General features: G+C 36.8%; 1 protein-coding gene and 1 long non-coding RNA gene across 6 annotated transcripts in view; one reads left to right on the top strand and one right to left on the bottom strand.

The window, feature by feature from the left end:
* WDR11 (WD repeat domain 11) overlaps window positions 1-22,905 on the bottom strand; it is a 57,912-nt gene extending 35,007 nt beyond the window's left edge. The window contains exons 1-11 of one of the 3 annotated variants that reach the window (XM_019035241.3): window positions 22,735-22,905; window positions 21,603-21,714; window positions 15,401-15,554; window positions 13,898-14,071; window positions 11,260-11,446; window positions 8,970-9,135; window positions 8,440-8,554; window positions 7,415-7,610; window positions 7,010-7,113; window positions 3,146-3,322; window positions 572-656 (exon numbers count right to left, since the gene is read on the bottom strand). In XM_019035241.3, coding sequence (XP_018890786.1) covers window positions 572-656; window positions 3,146-3,322; window positions 7,010-7,113; window positions 7,415-7,610; window positions 8,440-8,554; window positions 8,970-9,135; window positions 11,260-11,446; window positions 13,898-14,071; window positions 15,401-15,554; window positions 21,603-21,714; window positions 22,735-22,820 — 1,556 coding nt within the window. In that variant the 5' untranslated portion in view covers window positions 22,821-22,905. Of the gene's footprint in view, window positions 1-571; window positions 657-3,145; window positions 3,323-7,009; window positions 7,114-7,414; window positions 7,611-8,439; window positions 8,555-8,969; window positions 9,136-11,259; window positions 11,447-13,897; window positions 14,072-15,132; window positions 15,342-15,400; window positions 15,555-21,602; window positions 21,715-22,734 lie in introns of those variants that run through there. The other 2 variants (XM_055353239.2, XM_019035242.3) reach the window with 2 other exon arrangements.
* Window positions 1-25,905, top strand: part of LOC109028628 (uncharacterized) — a 162,075-nt gene that overhangs the window by 43,936 nt on the left and 92,234 nt on the right. Inside the window, exon 1 of one of the 3 annotated variants that reach the window (XR_002007643.4) lies at window positions 23,046-23,134. The exons of 1 other annotated variant lie outside the window; for it this stretch is intronic. This is a non-coding gene — a long non-coding RNA (uncharacterized lncRNA). Of the gene's footprint in view, window positions 1-23,045; window positions 23,548-25,905 lie in introns of those variants that run through there. One more of the 3 variants, XR_010135299.1, reaches the window with a different exon arrangement.

Below are 25,905 nucleotides of genomic sequence, written 5' to 3'. Positions count from 1 at the left end.
GTAATACATGTGGAGCTTAAAACCTAGGTGATGGGTTGACAGGTGCAGCAAACCACCAAGGCACATGTATACCTATGTAACAAATGCATGCATTCTGCACATGTATCCAGGAACTTAAAGTAAAAAAAATTTTAAAATAATAAAAAATAATAATTTTGAGCAAAATAAATAAATAAAATAAACCTGAACAAGGCAACGTAAGGATATCCAGTGAGAAAACAGCCTGGCCCTTAGGAGAAATAAATGAGGTGCAACAATATTAGCTGGTACAAAAATAGCTGTGTTTTTTGCCATTAAAAAAAAAAAAAAAAAAAACTGCAAAAACCGCAATTACTTTTGCACCAACCTAATAAAAGAGAAAACATTCTCTACTGCTTATGTTCTTTACACAGCAAACAATTAGTTATCATCCTTGATTAACATAGCCATTAGTTGGACATGAATATTATTCAAACTTTTCAAATAATCACCACTGCAGATATCATTACAGAGTACTCAATGTAGAAAAGTCTATGAGAATTTTTTTTCTGATATGATGTTTGTGATGTCACCATCACAATGACATACTTACTTGACTTCACATGAGTGGATGCTTAACTCTTTGTGTAGCAGACCACTGGTGAGATGGTACACCAGGACAGAACCATTACTTGTACCTTTCAAAATGACATCATGGAAGAGCATTAATTCAGTGGGAGTTCCAGCACTTTGCAAGAAAAGTCTTTTCTCAAGACTTTAATCACTTAACAACATTTATCTTTTATAAAAGAAACCCAAACTATGTGTTTAAACAAACACACAAAAAAGAATGAATTTCTCTGGTCCATTTCCTTATTAAAAAAATGGGCCTAACCTCACGTGCTCAAAAGCCTTGCCTAATTCCAGGAATAGATTTTTCACAGAAAGACCTTAAAACTTACATTAATACACATACAGTTTGAAGAAACACTTTCCTAAGCTTTTATACACATGGGAATTTATACTTTTTGAGACTCAGAAGGTTTATTATAGCTGGTCCTCAAATAAGCAATCTAGCAGAGCTCACTAACCAGGGTTATCCATTTTTCTTTCCAAAGTTTTCTTTTTGTCTCTTCTATTAAATAAATCCTGACAAGAGAGTAAAGTATGATGGTTAACTGTGGTTTCTGCAATTAAAGAAACCTGGGCTTAAGCCCTGGCTCTTCCTTATACTCTTGGATGAATTACTTGCCCACACTAAATCTGTGTTTTCATCTCTTTAAAATGGGAAGAGTAGAAAATCTAGTTGTTGGAGATTAAATGGGAAAACATAAAGCACTTAGCACAGTAATTGGCACAAAGTAAGCACTTGGTTAACTATTAGTATTCTGTCATCACTATAATTAATAGTTTACAGGTATTATTCTAAAGCTTTTCATGGTCTCAGGTAGTATGTCTAAAGTTTAAATGTAAAGGACATGGACATACATGAGAAAGTAAAGCTTCAGTCGCTATAGTGTTTTTATAAGTTAAGCAAGAAAAGTGAACAGTCTATATGGACAATCACTTTTGCACTGCACATGATTTAAAGATTAATGAATTCATGCAAAGCAACAGAGTGGAAGTAAAAATGCTGGGCAAATTCCAATATTATCTTATTTGCTGAATAAAACTCCAGAAATCTTTTGCAAAACTATTCTAGAAAAACACATTGTACAGTTGTTTACATTTATCATCTATTTCATAATAATACCTTTTGGCACTGAGAAAATAACTAAATTACTAAAATTTTTCAATTAACAGAACTTCATAATAATCCAATGATTTCTGCAATCTGAAAGTTTTAACAATGCTGAACCTATGATCTAATGCACTAGGGGCACCACAAGGAGAATTAATTCCATAGCTGAACTCTTATTTATCTTTCTTAGTGACACCTCTAGACAAACTTTTAGGTACTTATTTTATATTTTTACTTTGTTATACTAAATTCAGTAAATGATATTCACTACATACCAATACAGCTTATTCTACAATGGAAAGCTCAGACCTTGCCATAGCTCTTATTACATAGCTATCCCAAGAAGTAGTTTTCCCCAAGAAATTGACAAAATCCTAATTGACAAATCAGGAACACTGACATAATACATACATATGAAGCACATTGATGAATCCTAATTAAAATCTATTAGTGGTGAAATATTAATCAACAGTTTCTAAAGCAAAAATTAAACATTTATCTGCATTATATAAATCGGGACACATATATAGACAATTGAATCATAAAAATCAAATCGCTTTCAAAAGATAGGCACAGAAAAAAACAGGAGAAGGGTACTACCAAACGGTAATACCCAAATGAGTCTTTAACACTGAGAAGTCAGCCATGTTGGCCACAGAATAAATATGGTGAGGTTTTCACCACAAATCGCATGTTAATAGACTGGGGGAGAAAGCCAGAAGCCAGCTGATAGCATCTTAAGAAGAAATGTTGAGTTTCAAACAAATACACTGTTTTTCCGAAGTTTTGGAGAAATGTATTTTAATAATGTGTACTTAATAGCAAACTAAATTTTGTTTTTTTCTCTATGCTGTAAGGAAAATTAGGTTCATCACATTACTATGAAATCAATGTGACAGCAAGTTGGAACCCAGATAAATTTTTCTACCTATAACATACAAATACACAATTTCACACCAAAAGGCAAATCTTAATTTATAGGAACCATAGCCACTTTAAATAATATTTAATATATAACTCTTGGCAAAAGAAGAACCCTGCTATTATTAAGCTATTAACTCTGACTATATTTTTAGTCAATAAAGACCCAACGAAAACTGACATGACATAAAGACTGGGGTGGTCCAATTACAGACAAGGAGCCTGGGATTCAGCACTGCAGGGATGAGCCTCCTGGTATTTCCGAGATGAATGGACAGCGTCAGAGACTCGACTGTCCAGTCTCAGGTGGATGAAGACTCAGCATTCCAATTCAATATAAGACAGTTGGAATAAAAGGACAGAAATTTTTTTTTTTTAAGTTCCAGGATGAGTATTTACAGTTTCACTTAGCCTCTATCTCCTTTTAAAGCATCCTCAAAAAGAATAAAGGATCTTCTAGAAACTAGAAAACCTAAACATCTTATAAAGTGAGTTAAAAAAAAAAAGACCAGGTCAAATACTCACCAACAGCCAGCAGTGGCTGATACATCTTGATGTTTTTTGTGGTCAACGGTGGACACATACGAATAGCAAACTGTGGTGCAGGCAGTCCTGAAAGCAGTCCCGTCAGCAGGAACTTGAGGTGCACTTCCCGCAGAATTGAACCTCTGGGATGTTCTTCCCCAGCAATTGCACTTTGCCCTGATTTGTAATAAAAATAACAAATATATTAACTACAGTGTATGCTGATCTTAAAAAGCTAAAGAAAATTTTCAGTAGAAATGCTCTTCAGGTCTAAAAGTATAATGTAGTTAATGTAGTACTTTAGCGGCTGTAGTTATTAAGGACACAATGACTCTGTACCTGGCTATAGGACTTAAATTGCATCAACTAACACCTCAAAGGATAGATTACTCCCGAGTCCTGCTATCCAGAATGCAGGGACCTATGTCTTCTAAGAAACACTGTTGCAGTCAATGTTCCTGGTATTAAAGCACTACACAGGCTTCAGAACAAAGCAAGAGAACTCGCATTAGAGAACAGTTTCTGCAGAGTGAACTACTGTACCGCATTTTTCTCATTTTACTGCCTTTTGAAAGGGTTACTTTTCAATCTGATGTACTCTGTAAAGTACATACAAAATTGGTATTCATGAAAAACAGATTTAAATAACTTATTCATAATTTCTAATAAGAAACCTTAATGTGTCAGTGTAATTACAAAATATGTTTTATAAGTAAATATAAAACAAATACAAATATATATATTCATAAATCACGTGTATAATATATACACCATCACTGTCAATAGTTAAGACTTCAATGGCATTATTTTCACATACACCATTCGTACTTAGGTTAGCAAGTCTCAAACTAAAAAGATGACTCCAATAAAAATCATTCTAACAAAAGCTAAATCTAAACAGTACAATGAAATCAAGACTGTTCATTAAAAAGGTATACAAATTTCCTTCCTATAAACCACTACAGAACATTGGGATTAACTTGCCAAAAATAGAAAGAATATGCATGAGTATATACATACATGTCTACACACACATAAACACAAACATGTATACAGTGTGAAAGGAAAAGTGTAAATAATTACTAAGAGTGGGTGATAAATACAACCTTTTGAAGCTGTAAAGTTGTTTTAATAATGTTATTTTAAAATCCACAAAATATATAGAAAAAATAGCATTTTAATCCTATTAAAATGATCCCTTAGGATTAGCCACATACTCAATATCAATCCCTCTGCATAACTTTGGTTAAAAAAAGATGGAGGCCGAGTGTGGTGGCTCACGCCTGTAATCCCAGAACTTTGGGAGGCCGAGGCGGCCAGATCACAAGGTCAGAAGATCGAGACCATCCTGGTCAACATGGTGAAACCCTGTCTCTACTAAAAATACAAAAATTAGCTGGGTGTGGTGGCGCACACCTGTAATCCCAGCTACTCATGAGGCTGAGGCAGGAGAATCGCTTGAACTCGGGAGGCGGAGGTTGCAATGAGCCGAGATTGCGCCACCGCACTACAGCCTGGTGACAGAGCGAGACTCCATCTCAAAAAAAATAAAATAAAATAAAATAAAAAAGATGAAATATGAAGGAATGGGAAGCTTAACATGTAAGTGCCACACATACATATGTTGGCTTTGAGTTGACACCCAGGGAATGCCATATTTTTCTTCAAGTATTTTTCATAAGAGGCAATTCACAATGTAGGGCAGATTAGGCCTTAATAAGTATCAGCATTTATCCAGTGAATATAAATCAGCCTCTTTATTTACCCGAATTGCTTTCAATTTTCACTAAGAACACAGTGAATTTCAAATTAAAAGTTTAATTAAAAGTTTAAATTAAAATGTTTTCAAGTACGAAGCTTTATTTAACACTTTAAAATCAACTACATTGTCAAGAACTGCTATACAATCCGTATCCATTTGTCTCTTAAAAACTGTAATTTATATCACTTAGATACCTAAACAGCATAAAATTTCAAACTCCTATGGGCTCCATATAACTGACTAGTGCTGTTCTTTGTGTGTTTATAATTCTTTTCACTTTAAGTTTTCATATTAAGAGTAGACAAGGTGAATTAACTCAAAAAATTGTGTTACTGATCAAATAAATTTTGCAAAACATGTGTCCAGGCTTCCTCATATGGATTTATGTCTTGTAGAATAGATAGTGGAGAGAAAGAATTTTAGATATAATAGTAAGTATCACTGAACAAAAGGATTTCATAACTGGCAGAAATCGTGAAAAAACTGAGGCCTAGAGATGAATGATGGTCTTGCCCAAGATGACAGTGGAGCTGTCAGGACTGGAGGCCACTGCTAAGGAGCAGGCTCTGGAGCCAGGATTACCTGGGTCACACTTGGGCTCTTCCATTGTGTGACTGTGTGACTGTGTGGTTTAAAGCTTTAATCTCTCTGAAAGCTTTAGTTCTCATATATATCAAATGGAGATAATATTACTTACATTGCAAAGCTGTACCAAGGTAATATGTAGAATATTTAGCACAGCACTTAACACAGTATGAAGTACCCAATAAATGTGATCTAATTAATGTAATTAATAATGTAATGCTTTTTGTTTTTGAGATCGAGTCTCACTCTGTTGCCCAGGTTAGAGTGCAGTGGTGCAATCTTGGCTCACTGCAACCTCCACCGCCTCCCAGGTTCAAGCGATTCTCCTGCCTCAGCCCCCCAAGTAGCTGGGACCACAGGCACATGCCACTGCACCTGGCTAATTCTTATATTTTTAGTAGAGACAGGGTTTCACTATGTTGGCCAGGCTGGTCTCGAACTCCTGACCTCAAGTGATCCTCCCGCCTCAGCCTCCAAAAGTGTTGGGATTACAGGCGTGAGTCACTGCACCCGGCCAATGCTCTTTCTAGTACATCACTTATTTAGCTTTCAACAACAACAAAAAAACCCTCCTAAATAATATTGTTTTCAATTATATTATGGTAGAATAAATAATAAAACAGAAAATCCTTTATAAACCATAGCCACAACTGTAAAAAAATTAGATGTCCAAATTGCTTGGCATATTTACAAAGTCTTACAATTTCAAGTAGCATAAAATTTGAAATCACAAACTCTCATTCTTCCTTTAATACATACTGGCCTCATAATTAAATAACTTTGAACACTTTATCTCCAAAAATGATTTTTTGAAAGAATCCCCAACATAAAAATAATTCATGTCAAAAAGTTAAAATAATCTTTTCTAATACTGCTCAGTTACTTTATTCCTTCAGTAAATATTTACTACAAAACAGGCATGCACAAGGTACTGTGCTGAGTGCTGGGAAAGACAAAATAGAATCAAACACTGCACCACCCTTGTGATGCTTACAATTGATGAGATGAAACAGAAGAAAAAAACCCACAATTAAAATATGCTGATAACTGTTAGGAAAAACAAAAGAAGAGCATTTAAATTAGACTTGGGAGATTAAAGAAAACAATATCTGAGTTGAATTTTGAATTAGGAGTAGCAGAGAGAAAGGAAGCATGTACTTCATTTCAAGCTGAGGAACCAGCAAACAGCAAGGCCCTGAGTTGGCATGGCATAGCTCAGCATCGGCTCTAGGTCCAAAATCCAGATGCCTAATGTCATTGCTTTCATTTACATCAGTCCCTCACGAATGAACATTTTCTATTTCTAACAACTATAATGCAAACCCATGCTACTTCAGGCACTTTTCTACCTAAGTATTTTAAACCCCTCTGATTTATTTAGGAAAGAATGATTCCATGTTCTAGTTTTCTCAAGTATTAACTTTTTTGACTTTAAAATAATTACAAGTGAGTGATTCTATTAATTTTGCCCTTCAGAAAGAATACTTAACATGGAGTTAGAGGGGAAAAAAGCTTACCAATCATGTTATCTAAGGAAAGGTCTGGGAGTTTATTCTGTAGCACTCCTACAGGAATTCCACAGAAAGACACTGGTGAATATAAAGGTGACACACCAGAACTACTGCAAAGACATAATAATTAGAAGGTTTTACATACTTAAAATCTGCATTACGTATTAGGAATTCAAATTATTAAGTCCAGATCATGGCATTCTATCTATTTTTATATTATTCATTGATCTTACCCATAGGTGAAATAGCTCTAGCAGATTTACATAATTCCCTAATAATCTAAAGCCTTAATTATTACCTTAAAAATATTTTTATAGAAAACCAGCCCTCCTATTTTTATGATTATGGAAATATTTTATAAAAGGCAACAGGAAACAAAAAACAAAACCATGATCCTGTTGATTCATTTACCTGTTCCGTGAATTTCGATTACAAACTGCAGACTTGAGTTCCCATATCATGACCCTGCCATCACTCACTACGAGGGCGGCTGCATTCTCATTGACAGGACAGCACACCATACTGAAGGGACAGACGGTTTTTGTCACCCTGATTGCATCACATTGGCTTCGTAAATCATAGGTAAGCTCCTGAACCGGATCTGGATCTTCACATAAAATTGTTTTAAATATCAGAAAGCAGCCATATCAATACCACTACTGTTTGTTTCAATTTAAATAAAACCTCAACTAAATTTGGGCATCACTCCTTCATGAATGCAATGTCAAGCATGGCTTCACTTTTTACAATTACTACTAAATTTTTTCCAAATATAAAGATAATTTACTTAATGACTGTACTAAGTTTAATTTCCAAAATAACAACTATAATCAAGATATCTTTTTTCAATATTTTAAAATAAAGACAATACTTTGAAAAAGGATCAACAGTGATATATAATTAATGAATAAATTTCCATCATAATTTGTAGTAGTCTATAAGCCTGAAAATAACTGTACTTTCCAAAAGATGTGAAAATCACTTTGTTCTTTACACAGTATATAATTTCACAAAAACATTATTTTCATTCTCCAAGATAAGACTGACTTGACAACTGAGACTTAATAACCTCTGTCACTTTACAATGGAAGTTCTTACAGCCAACAAGTCAAGGGGGTATAATAATAAAGGCACACAAGGTTGGACTTGTACTGAAAAAAAAAAAAATTCCAAAAGATAATATCTACTTAGCTCATGGATATGATCAAGAAACACGAAATTTTACTCTCTTTGATGTATACAGGAGGTGCACTGTTTTAACATCAAGAGATTAATCTTGGGCTTATACTTTTTATGCCTCTTATTATAACCATATTTTAAACTTCCTCAAAGCAAGGAGTATCATTAACTATATACCTTGGCTGGTATTTGCCACATCAAGCTTTATAAAATAATTTTGAAGAAAAATATAACATTATTGTGAGACAGAAACTCACCTGGTTCCTCATTTGAAGTGGTAAAAATGTTATTATAAGATCTTCGAACACGTAAAGTTATACAACCATTTTCATGTAGACAAAATAAACCATCACGCTGAAAGCAGGGTATTACCTTTAAATAGATGATATATTTATTCTTTAAAACACAATAGATTAATAAAGTATATACTGTGAAACTCAAACTCATATTTAGATAATATGGGCAAAAGAAAAAAAAATAGACAAATCCCAAACTTTAAAACTAAATGTACATTTAAAATATCCATTTATAATCCTAAAATAATTTGTCTTTACCCATGTGACTTAAATAGTTCAATAAATATCTCAGGATCAGTCACAATTTCTAGGGTAAATCAAACCAATCAAAAGTGCAGACAAAAAAATCAATCTAAAATAGTGTTGCTAGTCTTGATAAATTGAAAAGAGAAAGTGGAGAACTGAAGACAAGACTTATGCAAGATTATGGCCTTCTTTTAATATAACATTCTTAATAATTTTGGGGAATATAATTTATGAATTGTAGATACCTGTAAAAATGGAACTCCTGTGCGTTCTATTGCAATCACACCCACCGTCTGATTCACCTCAAGGTCAAGGATTAAAATCTCTCGAGGATAGAGCAACAACATGTGATTCCTTTTTGAAGGCAGGTATGCCAACTGAAGGCAATCATTGAGAGTTATGAATTCAGCACTGAAAAAAGTAAACATTTACTTGGGTCAAAGACTTCATTTATATCAGAGCTAATAAAAGATTTAATTTTGTACTTTACACATAAAAATTGACAATAAAAATGTACAACTATTCCCTGAAGTGACCAACATGGGTTGGCATCCAAAACTTAGATCTCTACTATGTACCAAAATCCAAATGCTAATAATATTGTATAGGACGGGTAGAAATGTCAGCGTTTCTAAGTTTTTGAAATATTAAGTAGTAGAATATTAAGTTATTAATATTACACAAGACATGGTAAATGATGATATAATAATAGCTGGCATGCATAAGACTGTTTTATTTTACTTTTACTTTGCCATTAAAAGTACTAGACAAACTGTTAAAATCAAGACTCAGGATGAAAACATCAACATTTAGGGTAATTAGGGCCCCTGGACCAGGAGTTACTGGACTATCTGCATGGCTTTGGGCAAGTAACTTCCCCTTGGCTGCCTTCATTCACTTTTAAGCTGTCTTAAATCTTTTTTGAAACAAAGTTTCACTTATATTGCAGCATTTTCTTGTGTGTAAATAAAACAGGTCAAACTATAAGGATTTTAAGAGATTGTTAGGGTCTGAAAAATCATTTTAATAATTTGTGATTGTTGCATACATTCAATCACCTTTTCTATATTAAATATATTTCAATAGGAATAGACATACAATTATGTACTATTTTCATTTTACATTTCATTTTACATACATAATTTTATTAAAAGGCTTTGAAATTTAAAATAAAGTTAGTTCACAAGACTAGAAAGAGGAATTTTTATTGCATTAAAATCCCGACTGCCATATCCTAGTTGGGTGAGCTTGAGTAACTTTATTTAAATTGGTGTGGGACTCAGTTTTCATTATTTGTAAAATGGGAATATTACTACTGCCAGAATTGTAGTAAGAGTCCATGAATTAATAGATGTGAAAGCACCCAGAGCGGTTCTACTTGAAGAAATAATGTATTTCCCCAATACTCAAGATATACATATAATTCATATGAGAGAAAACTTAAGAAATATAAAACATAACTTATAAAACTATTCAGACTGCCAAATAATTTCTTGTTTATGAGAGGGAATACATAAAAAATAGAAAGTTCTCTTAAGATACTTAAGAAGTAATCTTAAGTCATTTTGGCACAGGGTGAGAGATAAATTAACTAGTGAACTTAACCAGCCTATGGCTTAATATATAAAAGTGATATTTACACACAAGTGCAAAATGTATTTGTAGAGCAATTTATATTTTTACCACATATTTTTCAAGTAGTTACTCACCAAGCCTAGAGAGAGTAATCTTGGCATATTAAAAATAAAGGCTATCTGAAAATGAATGCCAAAACAAACAAAAAAGCCTGCCAAAGCAATAATATACAGATTATTGCTATAGGAAAAAGAAAGAAACCTATTTTGAATACATCAAATTACTTAAAATAAACTTTTATTCAGTTGTAATTTCTTAATAACAGCCGACATCTTCTAAATAAATTACTAAGTATCAATGACATTACACGCTTTACTTACATTATTGGAACTACTGATCTTTAAAACAACCCTATGAAATACTTTAAAGCCTTATTTTAGAGACTGGGAGAGAGAAATTTGAGTAAGATTAAAGAAGTTGCACAGTCTCATAGCTACAGCTTCCCCCGGAGCCTTGGCTCTTAACCAGGATGGGAGACATCTTCACCTGCATAAGAAAAACACTCCGATTTTACTGCTGAATGAGAATGCCCAGCACCTAAGTCAGGAAAATGTATTTAAAATGAGTATCCAGCTTTTGTGCCCAAATTTTTAATGCATTCAATTGCCTGAACTTTAGGATCATCGCGGTTTTCACAAGTAAAAATCAGAATTCAAAAATTTTAATCTATAAAAGTAAGTGGGGAAGTTTAGCACAGCTAGTGGAAACAAAGGCAATGTTAAATGCTGAATCTCCTCTTAGGGCAGGGGACAAAAATAAATATCTTTTTCCTCTAATAAATTCAAAATTAGAAATGAGAAAAAGTGAGATGAAGAAAAACATCAGTCTTTGTACATCTCCAAAAATGATGCTTTCATACCGGATAAGTAGATGAATGTTAATTTTACACTTGTAACTTACCTAGGTTTCTCTTGAGTGATTAAAATTTTTACTTTATTTAGAGCTTTCTTGGCACCTGTGGCTGTGGCCAGCTTGTTATGAGCTGGGCTAGAGTGTGGGCTGGATATGTAAACTTTTTTCCCAGGGCCTGAGGGAGGCTTGGATGGGGAGAAGTCTGAGATGAAAACAATACCCTCGCTGGTAAGCACTATATTGAGAAAAGCAAAACTCTGATTAAAGTTTAATCAAGTTTAGCATACAGTTTTATTCCAATACAATTTTGAGAGCAATATAGTGATAATTTTAATAATATATAACTGGCAATGTTATGCAGTCATAACATAATGGGAATGTTCTCTAAGTTGAAGAGAAACAGGTGGTCCATTACAATTCATCAGAGGCCTCCAAGCTTGGCATTCTATATTATGTCTTATATTAAAAAGATAACATAAGGTTATTGGCAGAAAGAACAAGTGTTTGTTCTTCTAAATAAATTCAGTGCACGGACTTTCATTAAAAATCTTTCCTTATTATCCCAGCACTTTGGGAGGCAGAGGCAGGCAGATCATGAAGTCAGGAGTTCGAGACCAGCCTGATCAACATGGTGAAACCCCGTCTCTACCAAAAATACAAAAATTAGCCAGGCGTGGTGGCACACAACTGTAATCCCAGCAACTCAGGAGAGTGAGGCAGGAGAATAGCTTGAACTGGGAGGTGGAGGTTGCAGTGAGCTGAGATAGTGCCACTGCACTCCAACCCGGGTGACAGAGCAAGATTCCATCTCAAAAAAAAAAAAAAAACCAAAAACAAAAAACAAACAAACAAAAAAACTTTAACATATCCCATAACTTAAAAAAACAAAAAACCATACTTAAGAGGCTCTGCATATCACAATTAGCTAAGTTCATATATTTGATTTGATGATACCAAATTTTTATCCTGAGCTACTCAGTCTAAATATATTCCCTTTTTCTTTTCAAGCATCAGATCGAACCTTAAGATGATTAAAGAATATTCTTTTCCCTTAATATTTAGAAAACAGTAGTGGGCCCACAGTGACTTACTAAGTGTACATGAAACAAAAATAGTCAAGGAGGGAGCACCATATTTAGCAATACAAATTATGCCTTTTTATGACTGAAAAAATAATCTCCCTCAACAATGGGCCTAATACTGGAAGACATGAGCAGAAAAACCTTACTACCCTGGGTCCCAGCCCTTAGCAAGGCTGCTCTAAACACAGGGAAAAAGGATGCATTCAAGAGTTATGACAACCCTAGCACATTCAATATGAGTAAATCAAAGATGTTAGGTCAACTGACACTCTGAAACACACAATGCTTTCATCAACCAAATTACAGAGATGTAAAGAGCTGGTGCAATCAAGTTAGCTGAAAGCCTTGTTGCCTTTTCAGGTTCCAGAACTCATCCTTCAAGGTCCCCTTTGCTTCCTTCTTTTGTGATGCCTTCCTTCCCTGACTCTGCCAACTGGGCCAGCCCTCCTAGGTGTTTCCCCAGCACTGCACCTATGGGAGTAAGTAAACTGGTGACCAAGTGAGTGTATGTATGCACACGTCCATATACAAACATTTACATACATAAAAGCCTAAGCACCCTGTAGTGTATTTACACAGCCACATTTCCCATGTTATTATAATTTCAGCTTTGTCTGCCTTTCTCTTCCTCCTTTAACACGTGCAGACACACACACACCCCTCAATAAAAGTTGATGGGTAAAACAATTTTGAGTCATTCAAATCCAGGAAAAACATTCCTTACCATAGCTAATTCCCTTACCTCCTTCACATTTCTGATCATTATCAAAGTGAAGCCTACTTTGACCACTTTATCTCATACAACTTGCATGCCCTCATCCCCCATTCTTCTGCATCCCCTTTATCCTGCCTTTATATCACCTGTCACCTCTTACTACACTAGAATTTATTAATTCATTGTGGTCATAGTTTATGATATGACTTCTTCTCACTAGAATGCAAACTCTGTGAAGGCTCCGGCCTTTTGGGTTCTGAGACATCTTGGTTCCCAGAAGAGTAGCAATAGCTCAAGAAATATCTGTTGGATGATTAAATAGTTTCTAAACAATTTAGCCACAAAAATACCTAAAGCAAATCTCATTTTTAGATCATTAACTCAGGAAAACATTAAAAGCATATTAGCAAAAACTATCTCTGCAAGAAAAAATTTGTTTAGGCTTATTTCTTCTTTACATGCATCTGTTTATGGCACTCAAAATGAATGGCGTGAATTAGGACAATTTATTAAAAAGCAAGAACTTAACTTGGCCACAGACTGAATGAAACCCTTGATTCAAGTTATTTAAATGTTCTTAGAAGAACTAATTAAGTCTGGAGTGTCAAAGTAACTCTCTGTCCCTGGCTAGTCTAATACTATTCACAAATTCAACACAGTGAAGGTGTAGCTTGCTGATTTAATTTTTTATCATATTTGCAATGATATGAACTTATGATTGAGTATGTGTATTAGGAGCTGCAGATATATGGACTAGACATGCTTCTCCACTTCGCTCAGTCATTTTAACATTATAGATGTATAATGTGTGTGTATATCTCATGCACATAGCATTACTATATTATAAATATCTCACTTAACTCATTTTCCACAAGCAACTGTTACTCACAAGTTAAATGTGAGGGATCAAAAGGGTCAAAAGAAAAAGAAAGAATGTTATCTGCATAGCTCTTCTTCCATAGTTTGGTGCCAGTGTCGGCATTCCAGAGCACAATGTAGTTTGGCGGGTGGATAGCAAGCAGTAAATCGCGGGAAGCATCTTGATTCCACAACCATTGAACATCTGGAAAGACCCGATAAAGAAAGGCAAAATTCAGAAACCACACTCTCCAAAGTCCTTGGCTAACTTGTCCTTGATATTTAGTTTTTAAAATATAATCTTTAAAAACTTAACCACCAGCCCCAAATGTGACGTGTGTGTGTGTGTGTGTGTGTGTGTGTGTGTGTGTGTATCAATATTCCAGAGAAAAAACTAATTCTATATAAAAATAAGTTGTCTGGTTAAACTCTCAAGGTAAAAATTTTGAAGTAATCTGAAATATTACTTCAAAGAAAATAAAAGGCAATTTGCCCTAATCATTACTTAAAACTATAAAATCAATATGAAACTCTCCTAGCCACAACCAAGATGTCAGACTTTCCTAATGTTTCTGTGGAATTGCTTAATGGAACTTTACAGTTCTTCATGGTTTTTCAAAAAATAAACAGAATATGCAAAGATCTAGTTCAGTACCTAGTACACAGTAAGTATTTAATAAATATTTTTTAAATAGTCATTTAAAAAATTCATTCAGTCAAGAGAGCCACTGGAGGACTTAAGTCTAAAGAATACTGTACTGGGCAGGGCGCAGTGGTTCACGCCTGTAATCCCAGCACTTTGGGAGGACGAGGCAGGTGGATCACGAAGTCAGGAGATCGAGACCATCCTGGCTAACATGGTAAAACCCCGTCTCTACTAAAAATACAAAAAATTAGCTGGGCGTGGTGGTGTGCGCCTGTGGTCCCAGCTACTCGGGAGGCTGAGGCAGGAGAATGGCGTGAACCCAGGAGGCACTGCGCTTGCAGTGAGCCGAGATAGCGCCACTGTACTCCAGCCTGGGCAACAGAGCGACACTCCATCTCAAAAAAAAAAAAAAAAGAAAAAAAAAGAATACCGTACTGTTTTTAGGTCAGTAACATGAAACAAACAAACAAGCAATCTATATGAAAATGAGAATAAAATTTTGTTCATCTCTGATAATGAACAAATTACTTAATGTAGAGTAAGCACTGATGGCTAGTTCCTAACAGCAGTGGCCAATTTTCCTTATATTGTAGCTTAGATTACAAGATTGTACCACTTACTTTTTCTTATCATGCTTGAATGAGGCTGATACTGCAATTAATGAGTTTTACCAAAGCACAAATCAGTTGAGATTTGAAGAAATATGCCTAGAAGTGTATTAGTAAGGACAGAAAGCCAGATTTAGATCAGCAGAATAGGCAAAACACAATCAAGAGCTAACTTGGAATTGATAAAATTAAATGAATGGGGGAAAACCCCCAAAACCAAAAAACCACTCCAAGAGTAAGTGTATCAATATACACACTTAGCTGAGCAGACTTTCCTCACCCTGGATAGGCTTGGCATGCTCTTGGATCTCACACTGAGCTACTCCTGCTGCTACATCCCAGACGATGATCTTTCCATTGACATCAGCAGAAGCTAACCGCAAGCAATATGGTGAGCCAATGTTATGGTGATAGTTTTCCCTGGCCCATTTAACCTGTATCAAGAAGAAATCAGATCAAGTAAATACTTGCGCTGGATGAAACGGAACATAATTTTCACAAAACATCAACCAGAACCCATACTACATTTATATTACATAAACATTTAGCAAGAATAAACAGAAAACTGGTTTTCATTTTGAAGGCAGCATTTTTGTTACTTTGGTAGATATCTTTAACTGCAGTTACAAAATTGTTTTTGACACATCACAAAGCTCCTGTGATGAAAAATGATTCACAGCCTTAATATTTTGGGAAATTTAGGTCAAAACCCCAGGATGCCTTGAAAATCAGTTTTCCTAAAATCTAATTTATGACAAAATACCTAAAATCATATTTAGCAGAATGTTTTTCTGTATTCTAGTCTCCTAACTAAAGGAAGACAACTTAGAAACACAAAAACCTTGCAGAGGGAAAGTCAGGAGAAGGCAAAGTCAAACAAAAAACTCTAGCTGTCTCTCTCTTTCACAAAACATTAAGTTTTTCTCTAAAAAAAAAAATGCTTCATGCCTATAGCAACATGATTAACAATAGAATTTTTAAAATAAAAAACACATGAACTCCAGGGCAAATCTGATTAAATTCTTGAACAAGGAATACTGACAGAGTAAGGGAAAAATTTCATAGTCCTCACTAGGAGTCAGGCCTTCCCTGGTCACTACCACCCCTCTCTTCTCAGTATCCTGCTTATTTTCTTCAAAGCATTTACTACTACACAATTTGTACTTATTTTATTTACATTCTTTTTGCCTATTCATGAGTCCATCAACTGTAAGTTCCATAGGGCACACCATGTGGTCTTTGTTTGCATTTCTATTCTCAGACTTAGTACAGTGTCCAAGGTCTGTTTAATAAGTAGATTTAAATACCACAAATCTATAAATACATATAAATGTATATACCTATATATGCGTACAGATATAAATCCACTCATATATAATGCTAAGGTAGGAAAGTAAGCCAACCAATTGCAGTAGTATTCATGAAAAAGATGGAAACAACGTTTTCTGAAAATGAGCGTGAACAGGCCTTAAGGTTTTCCTGTAATAGATCTTTTGCTCAGGCAAAAATTTTTAAATGAGGTGTGTATGTGTATATATGCATATGTATGTGTGTATGCATATTTGTATGTGTATATGTTTGAGTATGTATAAGTTCATAGGTATAGAATGTGTATGAATAGAATATGTACAGTGTATATATGTGTACACAGTCCATTCTAGTTATTTATAGATTCTGTATTTGTCAGTTTACCTACTCACTAAAATTTGCAACCTCAAAATCAATACTTGCAGTGCTTTTGTGGACAAGTGCAGAATGGTGAAAAAAATGTCACTGAACATACATGTGTGTTCCCAGCTGAAGTCAAACAAGAATTCTTGCTTTAGCTTTTCCAATTGCAAAACAAGGGTTCATCTCATGATTTATTTAATACCACATTTTTCACATTTTTGTTCTTTTTGCTGGTGACTTCACTGTTTAAATAGGTCCCCAAGCATACTGCCTACCGTTTCTAAGTATGAGAAGTTGTGATGTATCTTACAAAAAATACATATATATATGTGTGACAATCTTTGCTCAGGCATGTGTTGTTGGCTATGAGTTCAATGTTAATAGATCAACTGACATATTAATATGTCTTTAAACGGAAACACATATAAAGCAAGGTTCTCTATTGATCAGTTGATGAAAATGTTGTGACCAGAGCCTCACAAGAACCTAACCCCTAGGAGCAAACAAAGTTTCAGTATTCACTAATTCAGTGTATACAACAACTTTACAGAATATAGCTACCATGAATAACAAGAATTGACTGTCTCTATGTGTATATATATGTTTGTATATGTGTATATATTTGTATATGTATATGTTGAATTCCATTTAGGTAAACTCCAAGCCATATATATATATATATATATATATTTTAATAATCAAACTATTGAAAACCAAGGTTAAGGAAATCTTGAAGATAATCGGAGGAAAAAAGATACAATGCAGAGAAACAAAAACAAAAATTTTTCATCAGAAACTATGTAAGCTTGAAGATAGCGGAGGGATTTTTTTTTTTTTTTTTTTTTTTTTGGAGACAGAGTCTTATTCTGTTGCCCAGGCTGGAGTGCAGTGGCACTATCTCAGCTCACTGCAACCTCCACCTCCCAGGTTTAAGCTGTTCTCCTGCCTCAGCCTCCCAAGTAGCTGGGATTACAGGTGTGTACCACCACGCCTGGCTAATTTTTGTATTTTTAGTAGAGATGAGGTTTTGCCTTGTTGGCCAGGCTAGTCTCAAACTCCTGACCCCATGTGATCCATCCACCTCGGCCTCCCAGAGTGTTGGGATTACAGGTGTGAGCCACCGTGCCTGGCCAATGGAATGATATTTGTAAAGTACTACTAGAAAATAAAATTATAAACCCAGAATTCTATATCCTTTGAAAATTATCTTTCGTAAACAAAAGTGAAATACTTTCTCAGAGAAATAAAAGCTAAGAGAATCAACCAATATTAGACAGGCACTTCAAGAACTTACAGTAAATTCTTCAGTTGATGGGAATATAATACCAGACTGAAACTTGGACCTACATAAAGAAATAAAAGCTCCAGAAATGCCAAGGGGCAGTGTAGGGGAAAGGAAACAGAGAGGGAAAGAGAAGGTAAATATATTTTTCCCAAAACACCCTATACCTTACATCAGACTTGATGAAAGACTGAATACTTTCCCCCTAAGCTCAGGAACAGGACAAGAGTATCCTCTCACTACTCTTCCATTCATTGTAGTAAAGGTCCTAGCCAATGCAACATGGCAAGAAAAATAGAAGACACACAGATTATCAATGAAAACATTAAACTGCAGTCACTTGCAGTGACATGACTGTCTACTTAAAAAAAATTTACCCAAAATTACTATTAAATAGATCTACTAAGTGAAGTTAGCTAGATTACAGGATATGGTCAATAAACAAAAATTAATAGTATTTTCCCTATTTCACATCATATATAAAAATTAACTCAAAATGGATTAAAAGCTAAAGCTCTAAAATTCTAAGAAAAAAACAAAGGTATATATCTTCTTGATATTGGAGAAAGCAATGGTTTCTTGGATATGGCACAAAAAGTACAAGCAACAACAATACAAAATAATAAATTGGACTACATCAAAATGAAAAAGTTTTGTTCTTCAAAAGACACCACCAAGAAAGTAAAAAGACAACCCACAAATTGAGAGAAAATATTTGCAAATCATGTATCAATCCAAACATACGACATGAAAAAGTCTAAAAATAAACAATTCATAAATTATGCGCTTTTCTGAATAGCATGATGAAATCTCCCACTGTCCTGTTCCATCCTGCCTCAATCATAAATCATCCCTTTGTCCAGAACATCCATGCTGTATACACCACCTGCCCTCAGTAGCCATACTGATTATCAGATCAACTGTTGTGATATCTCAGTGCTATGTTCAAGTAACCCTTATTTTACTTTATAATGCCCCCAAAGTGCAAGAGTAGTAATGCTGATGTATTGTTATAATTGTTCTCCTTTATTATTATTAGTTATCATTGTTAATCTCTTATTATGCCTAATTTATAAACTTGATCATAGGTAAGTATGTATGAGACAAAACAGTATATACAGGGTTTGGTTTATAAACTTTATCATAAGTAAGTATGTATGAGAAAAAGCACAATATATATAGGGTTCAGTACTATCCAGGGTTTCAGGCTTCCACTGGGGTCTTGGAACATTTCCCTTCTGGATAAGGGAGGACTACTGTATACAAAGAAATCTTACGACTCAATTATAAAAAGATAAATAATACAATTTTAAAATGGGCAAACGACCTGCATAGACATTTCTCCAAAGAAGATATACGAATGGCCAATAAGCACACGAAAAGATACTCCACACCTTTAGCCATCAGGGAAATGCAAACCAAAGCCACAATGAGAATCAATTCATACCCATTAGGATGGTTATAATCAAAAGAACAGAGAACAGCAAGCGTTGGTGAGGATTTGGACAAATTAGACTCCTCATACACTACTAATGAGAATGTTAATTTGGAAAACAGTCCAGCAGTTCCTCAAAAAGTTAAACAGAGTTACCATATGAGTCAGTAATTCCACCCCTAGAAACATACTCAAGGGAAATGAAAACACAGGTTCACACAAAACTTGCACATGAATGTGCAAAGCAGCATTATTCGTAACAGGCAAAAAGTACAAAATATCCAAATGTCCATCAATAAAATAAATGTGATACATCCTTACAGTAGAATATTATTCATCAGTAACAGAGTATTGATATATGCTACAACACAGATGAACCATGAAAACATTATCCTAAGTGAAAGAAGTCATGCACAAAAGACCACAAATTATATGATTCAATTTATATAAAATCCCCAGAATGGGCCAGTCTACAGACACAGAAAGTAGGTCAGTGGTTGCCAAAGGATGAGGGAAATGGGGGAAATGGAATATGACTGCTAGTGGATATAGGGTTTCTTTTTGAGGTAAAAAGGTTCATTGTAATTGTGGCTGCATTAACTGTGGATATACTAAAAGCCACAGAATTGTGCATTTTAAGTCAGTACATTTTATGGTATGAGTATCTCAATAAAGCTATTATTTAAAAAAGAAAAAGACTCCAAATCTCTATCTCTAATCCTGACCTCTCTCCTAAAGCCCGGATCACTATAATGCAATATATTACAGGCATCTCAGATTTTGCATGTTGAAAACTTAAAAATTCACTGACTTCACAGATGCTTACCTCTGATAACTGGAAACACTGTCATTCAATTACACCAAAAGAAACCTTGGAGTCACTCTATTCTCTTACTCTCCTTTATACTGATCACTATAAAGGCTATCAGGTTTACCTCTTTGCAGCTCTTAAACATGACTTCTCCATGCCCCAGCTTTATTTTAGGCCCTTAGAATTTCCCACCAAAATTACTGCAGAAATCTCCTAAATGATCTTACTGCCTCCAGTCTTGCATTTCTCCAGCAGATCCTCCACTGCTGCCAGAGTTTTTCTAAGACGCGAATATGGTCACATCAATCTCCCACTCAAAAATCCAAATTCCTGCTGGGCGCGGTGACTCACACCTGTAATCCCAGCACTTTGGGAGGCCAAGGCGGGTGGATCACGAGGTCAGGAGCTCGAGACCATCCTGGCTAACATGGTGAAACCCGGTCTCTACTAAAAATACAAAAAATTAGCTGGGCATGGTGGTGGGTGCCTGTAGTCCCAGCTACTCGGGAGGCTGAGGCAGGAGAATGGCGTGAACCCAGGATGTGGAGCTTACAGTGAGCCGAGATCATGCCACTGCACTCCGGCCTGGGCGACAGAGTGAGACTCTGTCTAAAAAAAAAAAAAAAAAAAAAAAAAAAAAAAAAAATCCAAACTCTTTCGTAATCTTACAAAACTTTAGGACAGACAGCTGAATCTCTCTGGCTGCCTCTTATTTCATCACTCCTACAAGTGTCCCATCTTTAGCCATCTTTATGGCACGCTACTTACTTCTGTGTATATTCTTGCTTTTCCCTGCAATGCTCCTTGTCAATGTTTTACTTGGCTAACTACTGTCTACTAGTCTTGAAACTGAAAAGACTTCTGTGACTCTCCTCACAACCAGGCAATATGCAGCTCCTCTGTTTTCTCACGGCGTGTTAAGCGAGTCTCACTTATCACACTATCACGCTGTGAGTCTTCCTTATGAGATGGAGAATTATCTGAGGGCTTTCATCTCCATATCCATAGCATATGCTAAGTGCTCAAAACTAAGGAATGACTGAGTAGTCTTGTAAATGGTAGAACTTTCATCTGCCTTAAAATGATCTAACAACTAGCATTTAATAACTCACCCTGTATTGACATTAAGTCATATATATGAAAATTCTAGGCTACCCCAAATAGGTTGTTATATTTAAAAGCTATTCAACACTTACACGTAAGACTTAATGAGAACTTAGTGATACACAGTATTAAACTTTAGACTAGACGACATGTTAGGGTCAAAGTGGGATTTTACTTACCTTTACAACATCAGCTTTATGCTTTTCTAAAACTTGAAGAGTTTGGGCAGTAATGGAATCAATCACTACCACAAGTGAATGACATCCATAAGCAATTAAACCTTGCCAGCCCCTAGCAAAACAGTAATGTTAAAGTTTAAGTACAGAACAAAGCAGGACGACTTCTTTCTTGCCAAGCCTAAATAAATGATAAGTCTAATTCATATGTACCACCATTAATAAAATCATTTAAACCCAAAGGCCAGTATTTATCATTATCCCACTTAAATAAAAGATCTGGCTAAGCTTAAAATGCTTGTTGAAATTCACTTTTCATTCGGATAAAAAAAGTTCTAAAAGATATGAAAATAGAGACCCGAGGACATAAAAAGGAACTTGTGCCCTCTGACTGTTATTGTAGGCATACGTCTTTCGCTTATCCGATTTCTAATCCTTAGTATCCACAATGTGCCTGGGGATACTGCGACTAATCCCAGTCCTTCCAACTAAATAAAACGACAAACACTGCACAAGACGTTTCAGTCCTCCTAACAACATCCCACAGCCACAGAATTTTGCTTTACATTTGTCTAATGAGTAGTTTTCAGAGCTGCAGTGGTAATTTATAGTGAAGGGATAGAGTAATAAAGACGACCTGTTGAAGGCAGGAATGTTCTACACAGGAGGAGCCCGAAAAGAGAAGGTGAAAAGGACAGGTGAAAGAACAGGCGCCTAGCACAGGGTCTGGCACATTGTTGAAAGACAACAGGAATACAAGACAACGAAAAAGAAAAGACAGGATGGGAAAGAGAAAGTGCACAGGGAATTAATGGTGGAGAGAGAGAAGCCTGGAAGCTGGAGGAGAGGAAAAGAGAGAGGAATGGAACGGCAAAAGGGCGAGGTGCAGAGAAAACAGCAGAGAAATACGCGAGAAAGAGGGGAAATGTATTTGCATGGGGGAATTTCCCACACGGGGCTATCATCACTTTTGTAACAACAAAAATCCACCAACTGAAAGCAAGCTCATTGCGTGAGGGCGGCTCCCTGCCTTAGCGAGGCCAAACAAACCAGGGGGTGAAACCTCTTGTTCTTCCCCCTTCCCCCTCACACATTCCTGGCCGATCCTGGCGACCTGGAAGCTCGGCGCCCTCACCAGTCCACCGCCGCCTTGTTGTGGGCGTTGAGGGCCCCCGTGAGGGTGCGCGCCGACACCTTGAAGTTCACTGTGTAGGGTAACATCCCGGCGGCCAGCCCAGGACCTGGGCGCTGACCCGCAACCAGGAAGCGGCGGACACTGTGCTTCCGTTCCAAACAGAGTCCGGGTGGCCCCCTGGGCGCCGCTGTCAGGTTCCTCTAGATTCAAGTTCTACAGGCTCCGGGTTCCACCGCTCCCGGATTCCATCGCCCCCAGGTTCCGTTGCCTTCAGTTTCCTAGGATCCTAGGTTCCGCACTCTCCAGAGTTCCGCTGCTTAGGCGGTTGTGCTAATCTGCGTCAGCTGGGGCTGTATTTGGAAGAAGAGGCGCTGCCTCCAGTCAAGTCTGTTTTTTTCAGGTGGGGACTGTAGGCCTTTGTGCCCTGCTGGAAATCGTGAAAGGCAAGAGAGAAGAGTCCCAGTTATTCTTGCTGCCTTTGATAAGTGAATTTAGGGCAACTACTAGTGCCAGTAGGCATGGGGGATCTACCGATGAAGAAGACACAAAGTCTCCGCTCTCGTGGAGTTTACAGAGAATAATGAATGAGATTAATTAAGAAATGAATGAGATTAATTGAATGAAATTGCCAGACTGAATGAAGTGAATGGCCCGAATATAAACAATTTCCAAATACAGATAACACTGCATATCTGGTGTTGGCAATACTCCCTTCGCGCTTGAGGAAGAAGCACTATGTCTGGGGCCAAGTGTGACCCTTTGTCTGTTGTTGGGTACCTTTCATTTCGCACTTTCTCCTCTGCTGCTCTCCAGGTCAGACCCAATCCTTCCCTCCTTTGTGTTCAGTGTTGGGTTTATACGCTTTAACTATAGCACTTAATGCAATGATTTCTTTTCAGCAATGATACTTGCAGATGTGTGTTTCTCTCCCCGATACATTGTTAGTTTCATGCGCGTCCGTGTGAAGAGACCACCAAACAGGCTTTGTGTGAGCAATAAAGCTGTTTATTTCACCTTGGGTGCAGGTGGGCTAAGTCCAAAAAGAGTCAGCGAAGGGAGATAGGGGTGGGGCCGTTTTATAGGATTTGGGAAGGTAATGGAAAATTACAGTCAAAGGGGGTTGTTCTCTGGTGGGCAGGGGTGGATCTCACAAAGTACATTCTCAAGGGTGGGGAGAATTACAAAGAACCCTCTTAAGGGTGGGGGAGATTACAAAGTACATTGATCAGTTAGGGTGGGGCAGGAACAAATCACAATGGTGGAATGTCAGTTAAGGCTGTTTTTACTTCTTTTGTGGATCTTCAGTTACTTTAGGCCATCTGGATGTATACGTGCAAGTTACAGGGGATGCGATGGCCTGGCCTGGGCTCAGAGGCCTGACATTCCTGCCTTCTTATATTAATAAGACAAAACAAAATAGTGTTGAAGTGTTGGGGCGGCGAAAATTTTTGGGGGGTGGTATGGAGAGAGAATGGGCGATGTTTCTCAGGGCTGCTTCAAGCGGGATTAGGGGCGGCGTGGGAACCTAGAGTGGGAGAGATTAAGCTGAAGGAAGATTTTGTGGTAAGGGGTGATATTGTGGGGATGTAAGAAGAAACATTTGTCGTATAGAATGATTGGTGATGGCCTGGATACGGTTTTGGATGAATTGAGAAACTAAATGGAATAAGAGAAGGAGAAAAACAGGTATAAAAGGTCTAAGAATTGGGAGGACATAGGACATCTGATTAGAGAGTGCCTAAGGAGATTCAGCATAGTCCTGCCGGCAAAGATTATTTATTTACTTCAAGAGTTTAGAGTGGCAGTTTGGGGATAGCACCAGGAGATATCAGCTGTGATGGCTTGGAGAAACAGTGTAAACCGGCAGTGTAAACAAGAGCAGGGCATGTATGAGTAGTTGAGAATGGTGAATAGGAGTATGACTAGACAAAAGATAGGGATGACAAGTTTTTTGGGGCACAGTCTAAGTTGGTCTGGTGTCAAATGAGACTGGGGCCTAATAAAAAGGAGCGTCTATACAGGAGCTTAAATGGGCTGTACCTTGTAGCATTCTGAGGACAGGCCTGAATTCTGAGAAGCGAAAGTGGTAAAAGTATTGTCCAGTCCTTTTTAAGTTGGTGGCTGAGCTTGGTGAGCTGTCTTTTTAAAAGACCTTTAGTCCGTTCTACTTTTCTTGAAGACGGAGGCCTGTAAGGGATGTAAAGGTTTCACTGAAACCTACTAAGAGCCTGAAAAACTGCTTGGCTGATTTGACTAATAAAGGCTGGTCTGTTATCAGACTGTATAGAGGTGGGAAGGCTAAACTGAGGAATTATGTCTGACAGAAGGAAAGAAATGACTGTGGTGGCCTTCTCAGACGCTGTAGGAAAGGCCTTTACTTATTCAATGGAAGTGGCTATTTGGACTAAGAGGTATTTTAGTTTCCCGACTCGGGCATGTTGAGTAAAGCTAATTTGCCAGTCCTGGGTGGGGGCAAATCCTCGAGCTTGATGTGTAGGGAAGGGAGGGGGCCTGAATAATCCCTGAGGAGTAGTAGAATAGCAGATGGAACACTGAGAAGTTATTTCCTTGAGGACAGATTTCCACGATGGAAAGGAAATGAGAGGTTCTGAGAGGCAGGCTAGTGGCTTGTACTATAGCATAGCCTGCCTCTTTGCTGGTGTGTGGCGATTAGGCCTGGTGGAACTGCCATCAATAAATCAAGCGTGATCAGGGTGAGGAACAGGAAAGAAGGAAATATGGGGAAATGGGGTGAATATCAGGTGAATCAGAGAGATACAGTCATGGGTGTCAGGTGTGGTATCAGGAATAATGTGGGAGGCCAGATTGAAGTCCGGGCCAGGAACAATGGTAATTGTGGGACTTAAAGAGTGAGTACAGCTGAAGGAGCCGGGGAGCAGAAAGTATATGTGTCAGGTATGAGGAAGAAAATAGATTTTGGAAGTTATGAGAAATGTAGAGAGTGAGTTGAGCATAGTTTGTGATTTTTAGGGCCTCTAAAAGTATTAAAGCAGCGGCAGCTGCTGCACGCAGACATGAGGGCTAGGCTAAAACAGTAAGGTCAAGTTGTTTGGACAGAAAGGCTACAGGGTGCGGTCCTGGCTCTTGTGTAAGAATTCTGACCGCACTAACCGTGCCTAGGAAGGAAAGGAGTTGTTGTTTTGTAAGGGA

The sequence above is a fragment of the Gorilla gorilla genome, chromosome 8 (assembly GCF_029281585.2).
Source record: "Gorilla gorilla gorilla isolate KB3781 chromosome 8, NHGRI_mGorGor1-v2.1_pri, whole genome shotgun sequence".
NCBI lineage: Eukaryota > Metazoa > Chordata > Mammalia > Primates > Hominidae > Gorilla > Gorilla gorilla.
The sequence above is the reverse complement of the archived record's forward strand: the minus strand, read 5'-3'. Positions and strand labels throughout refer to the sequence as shown.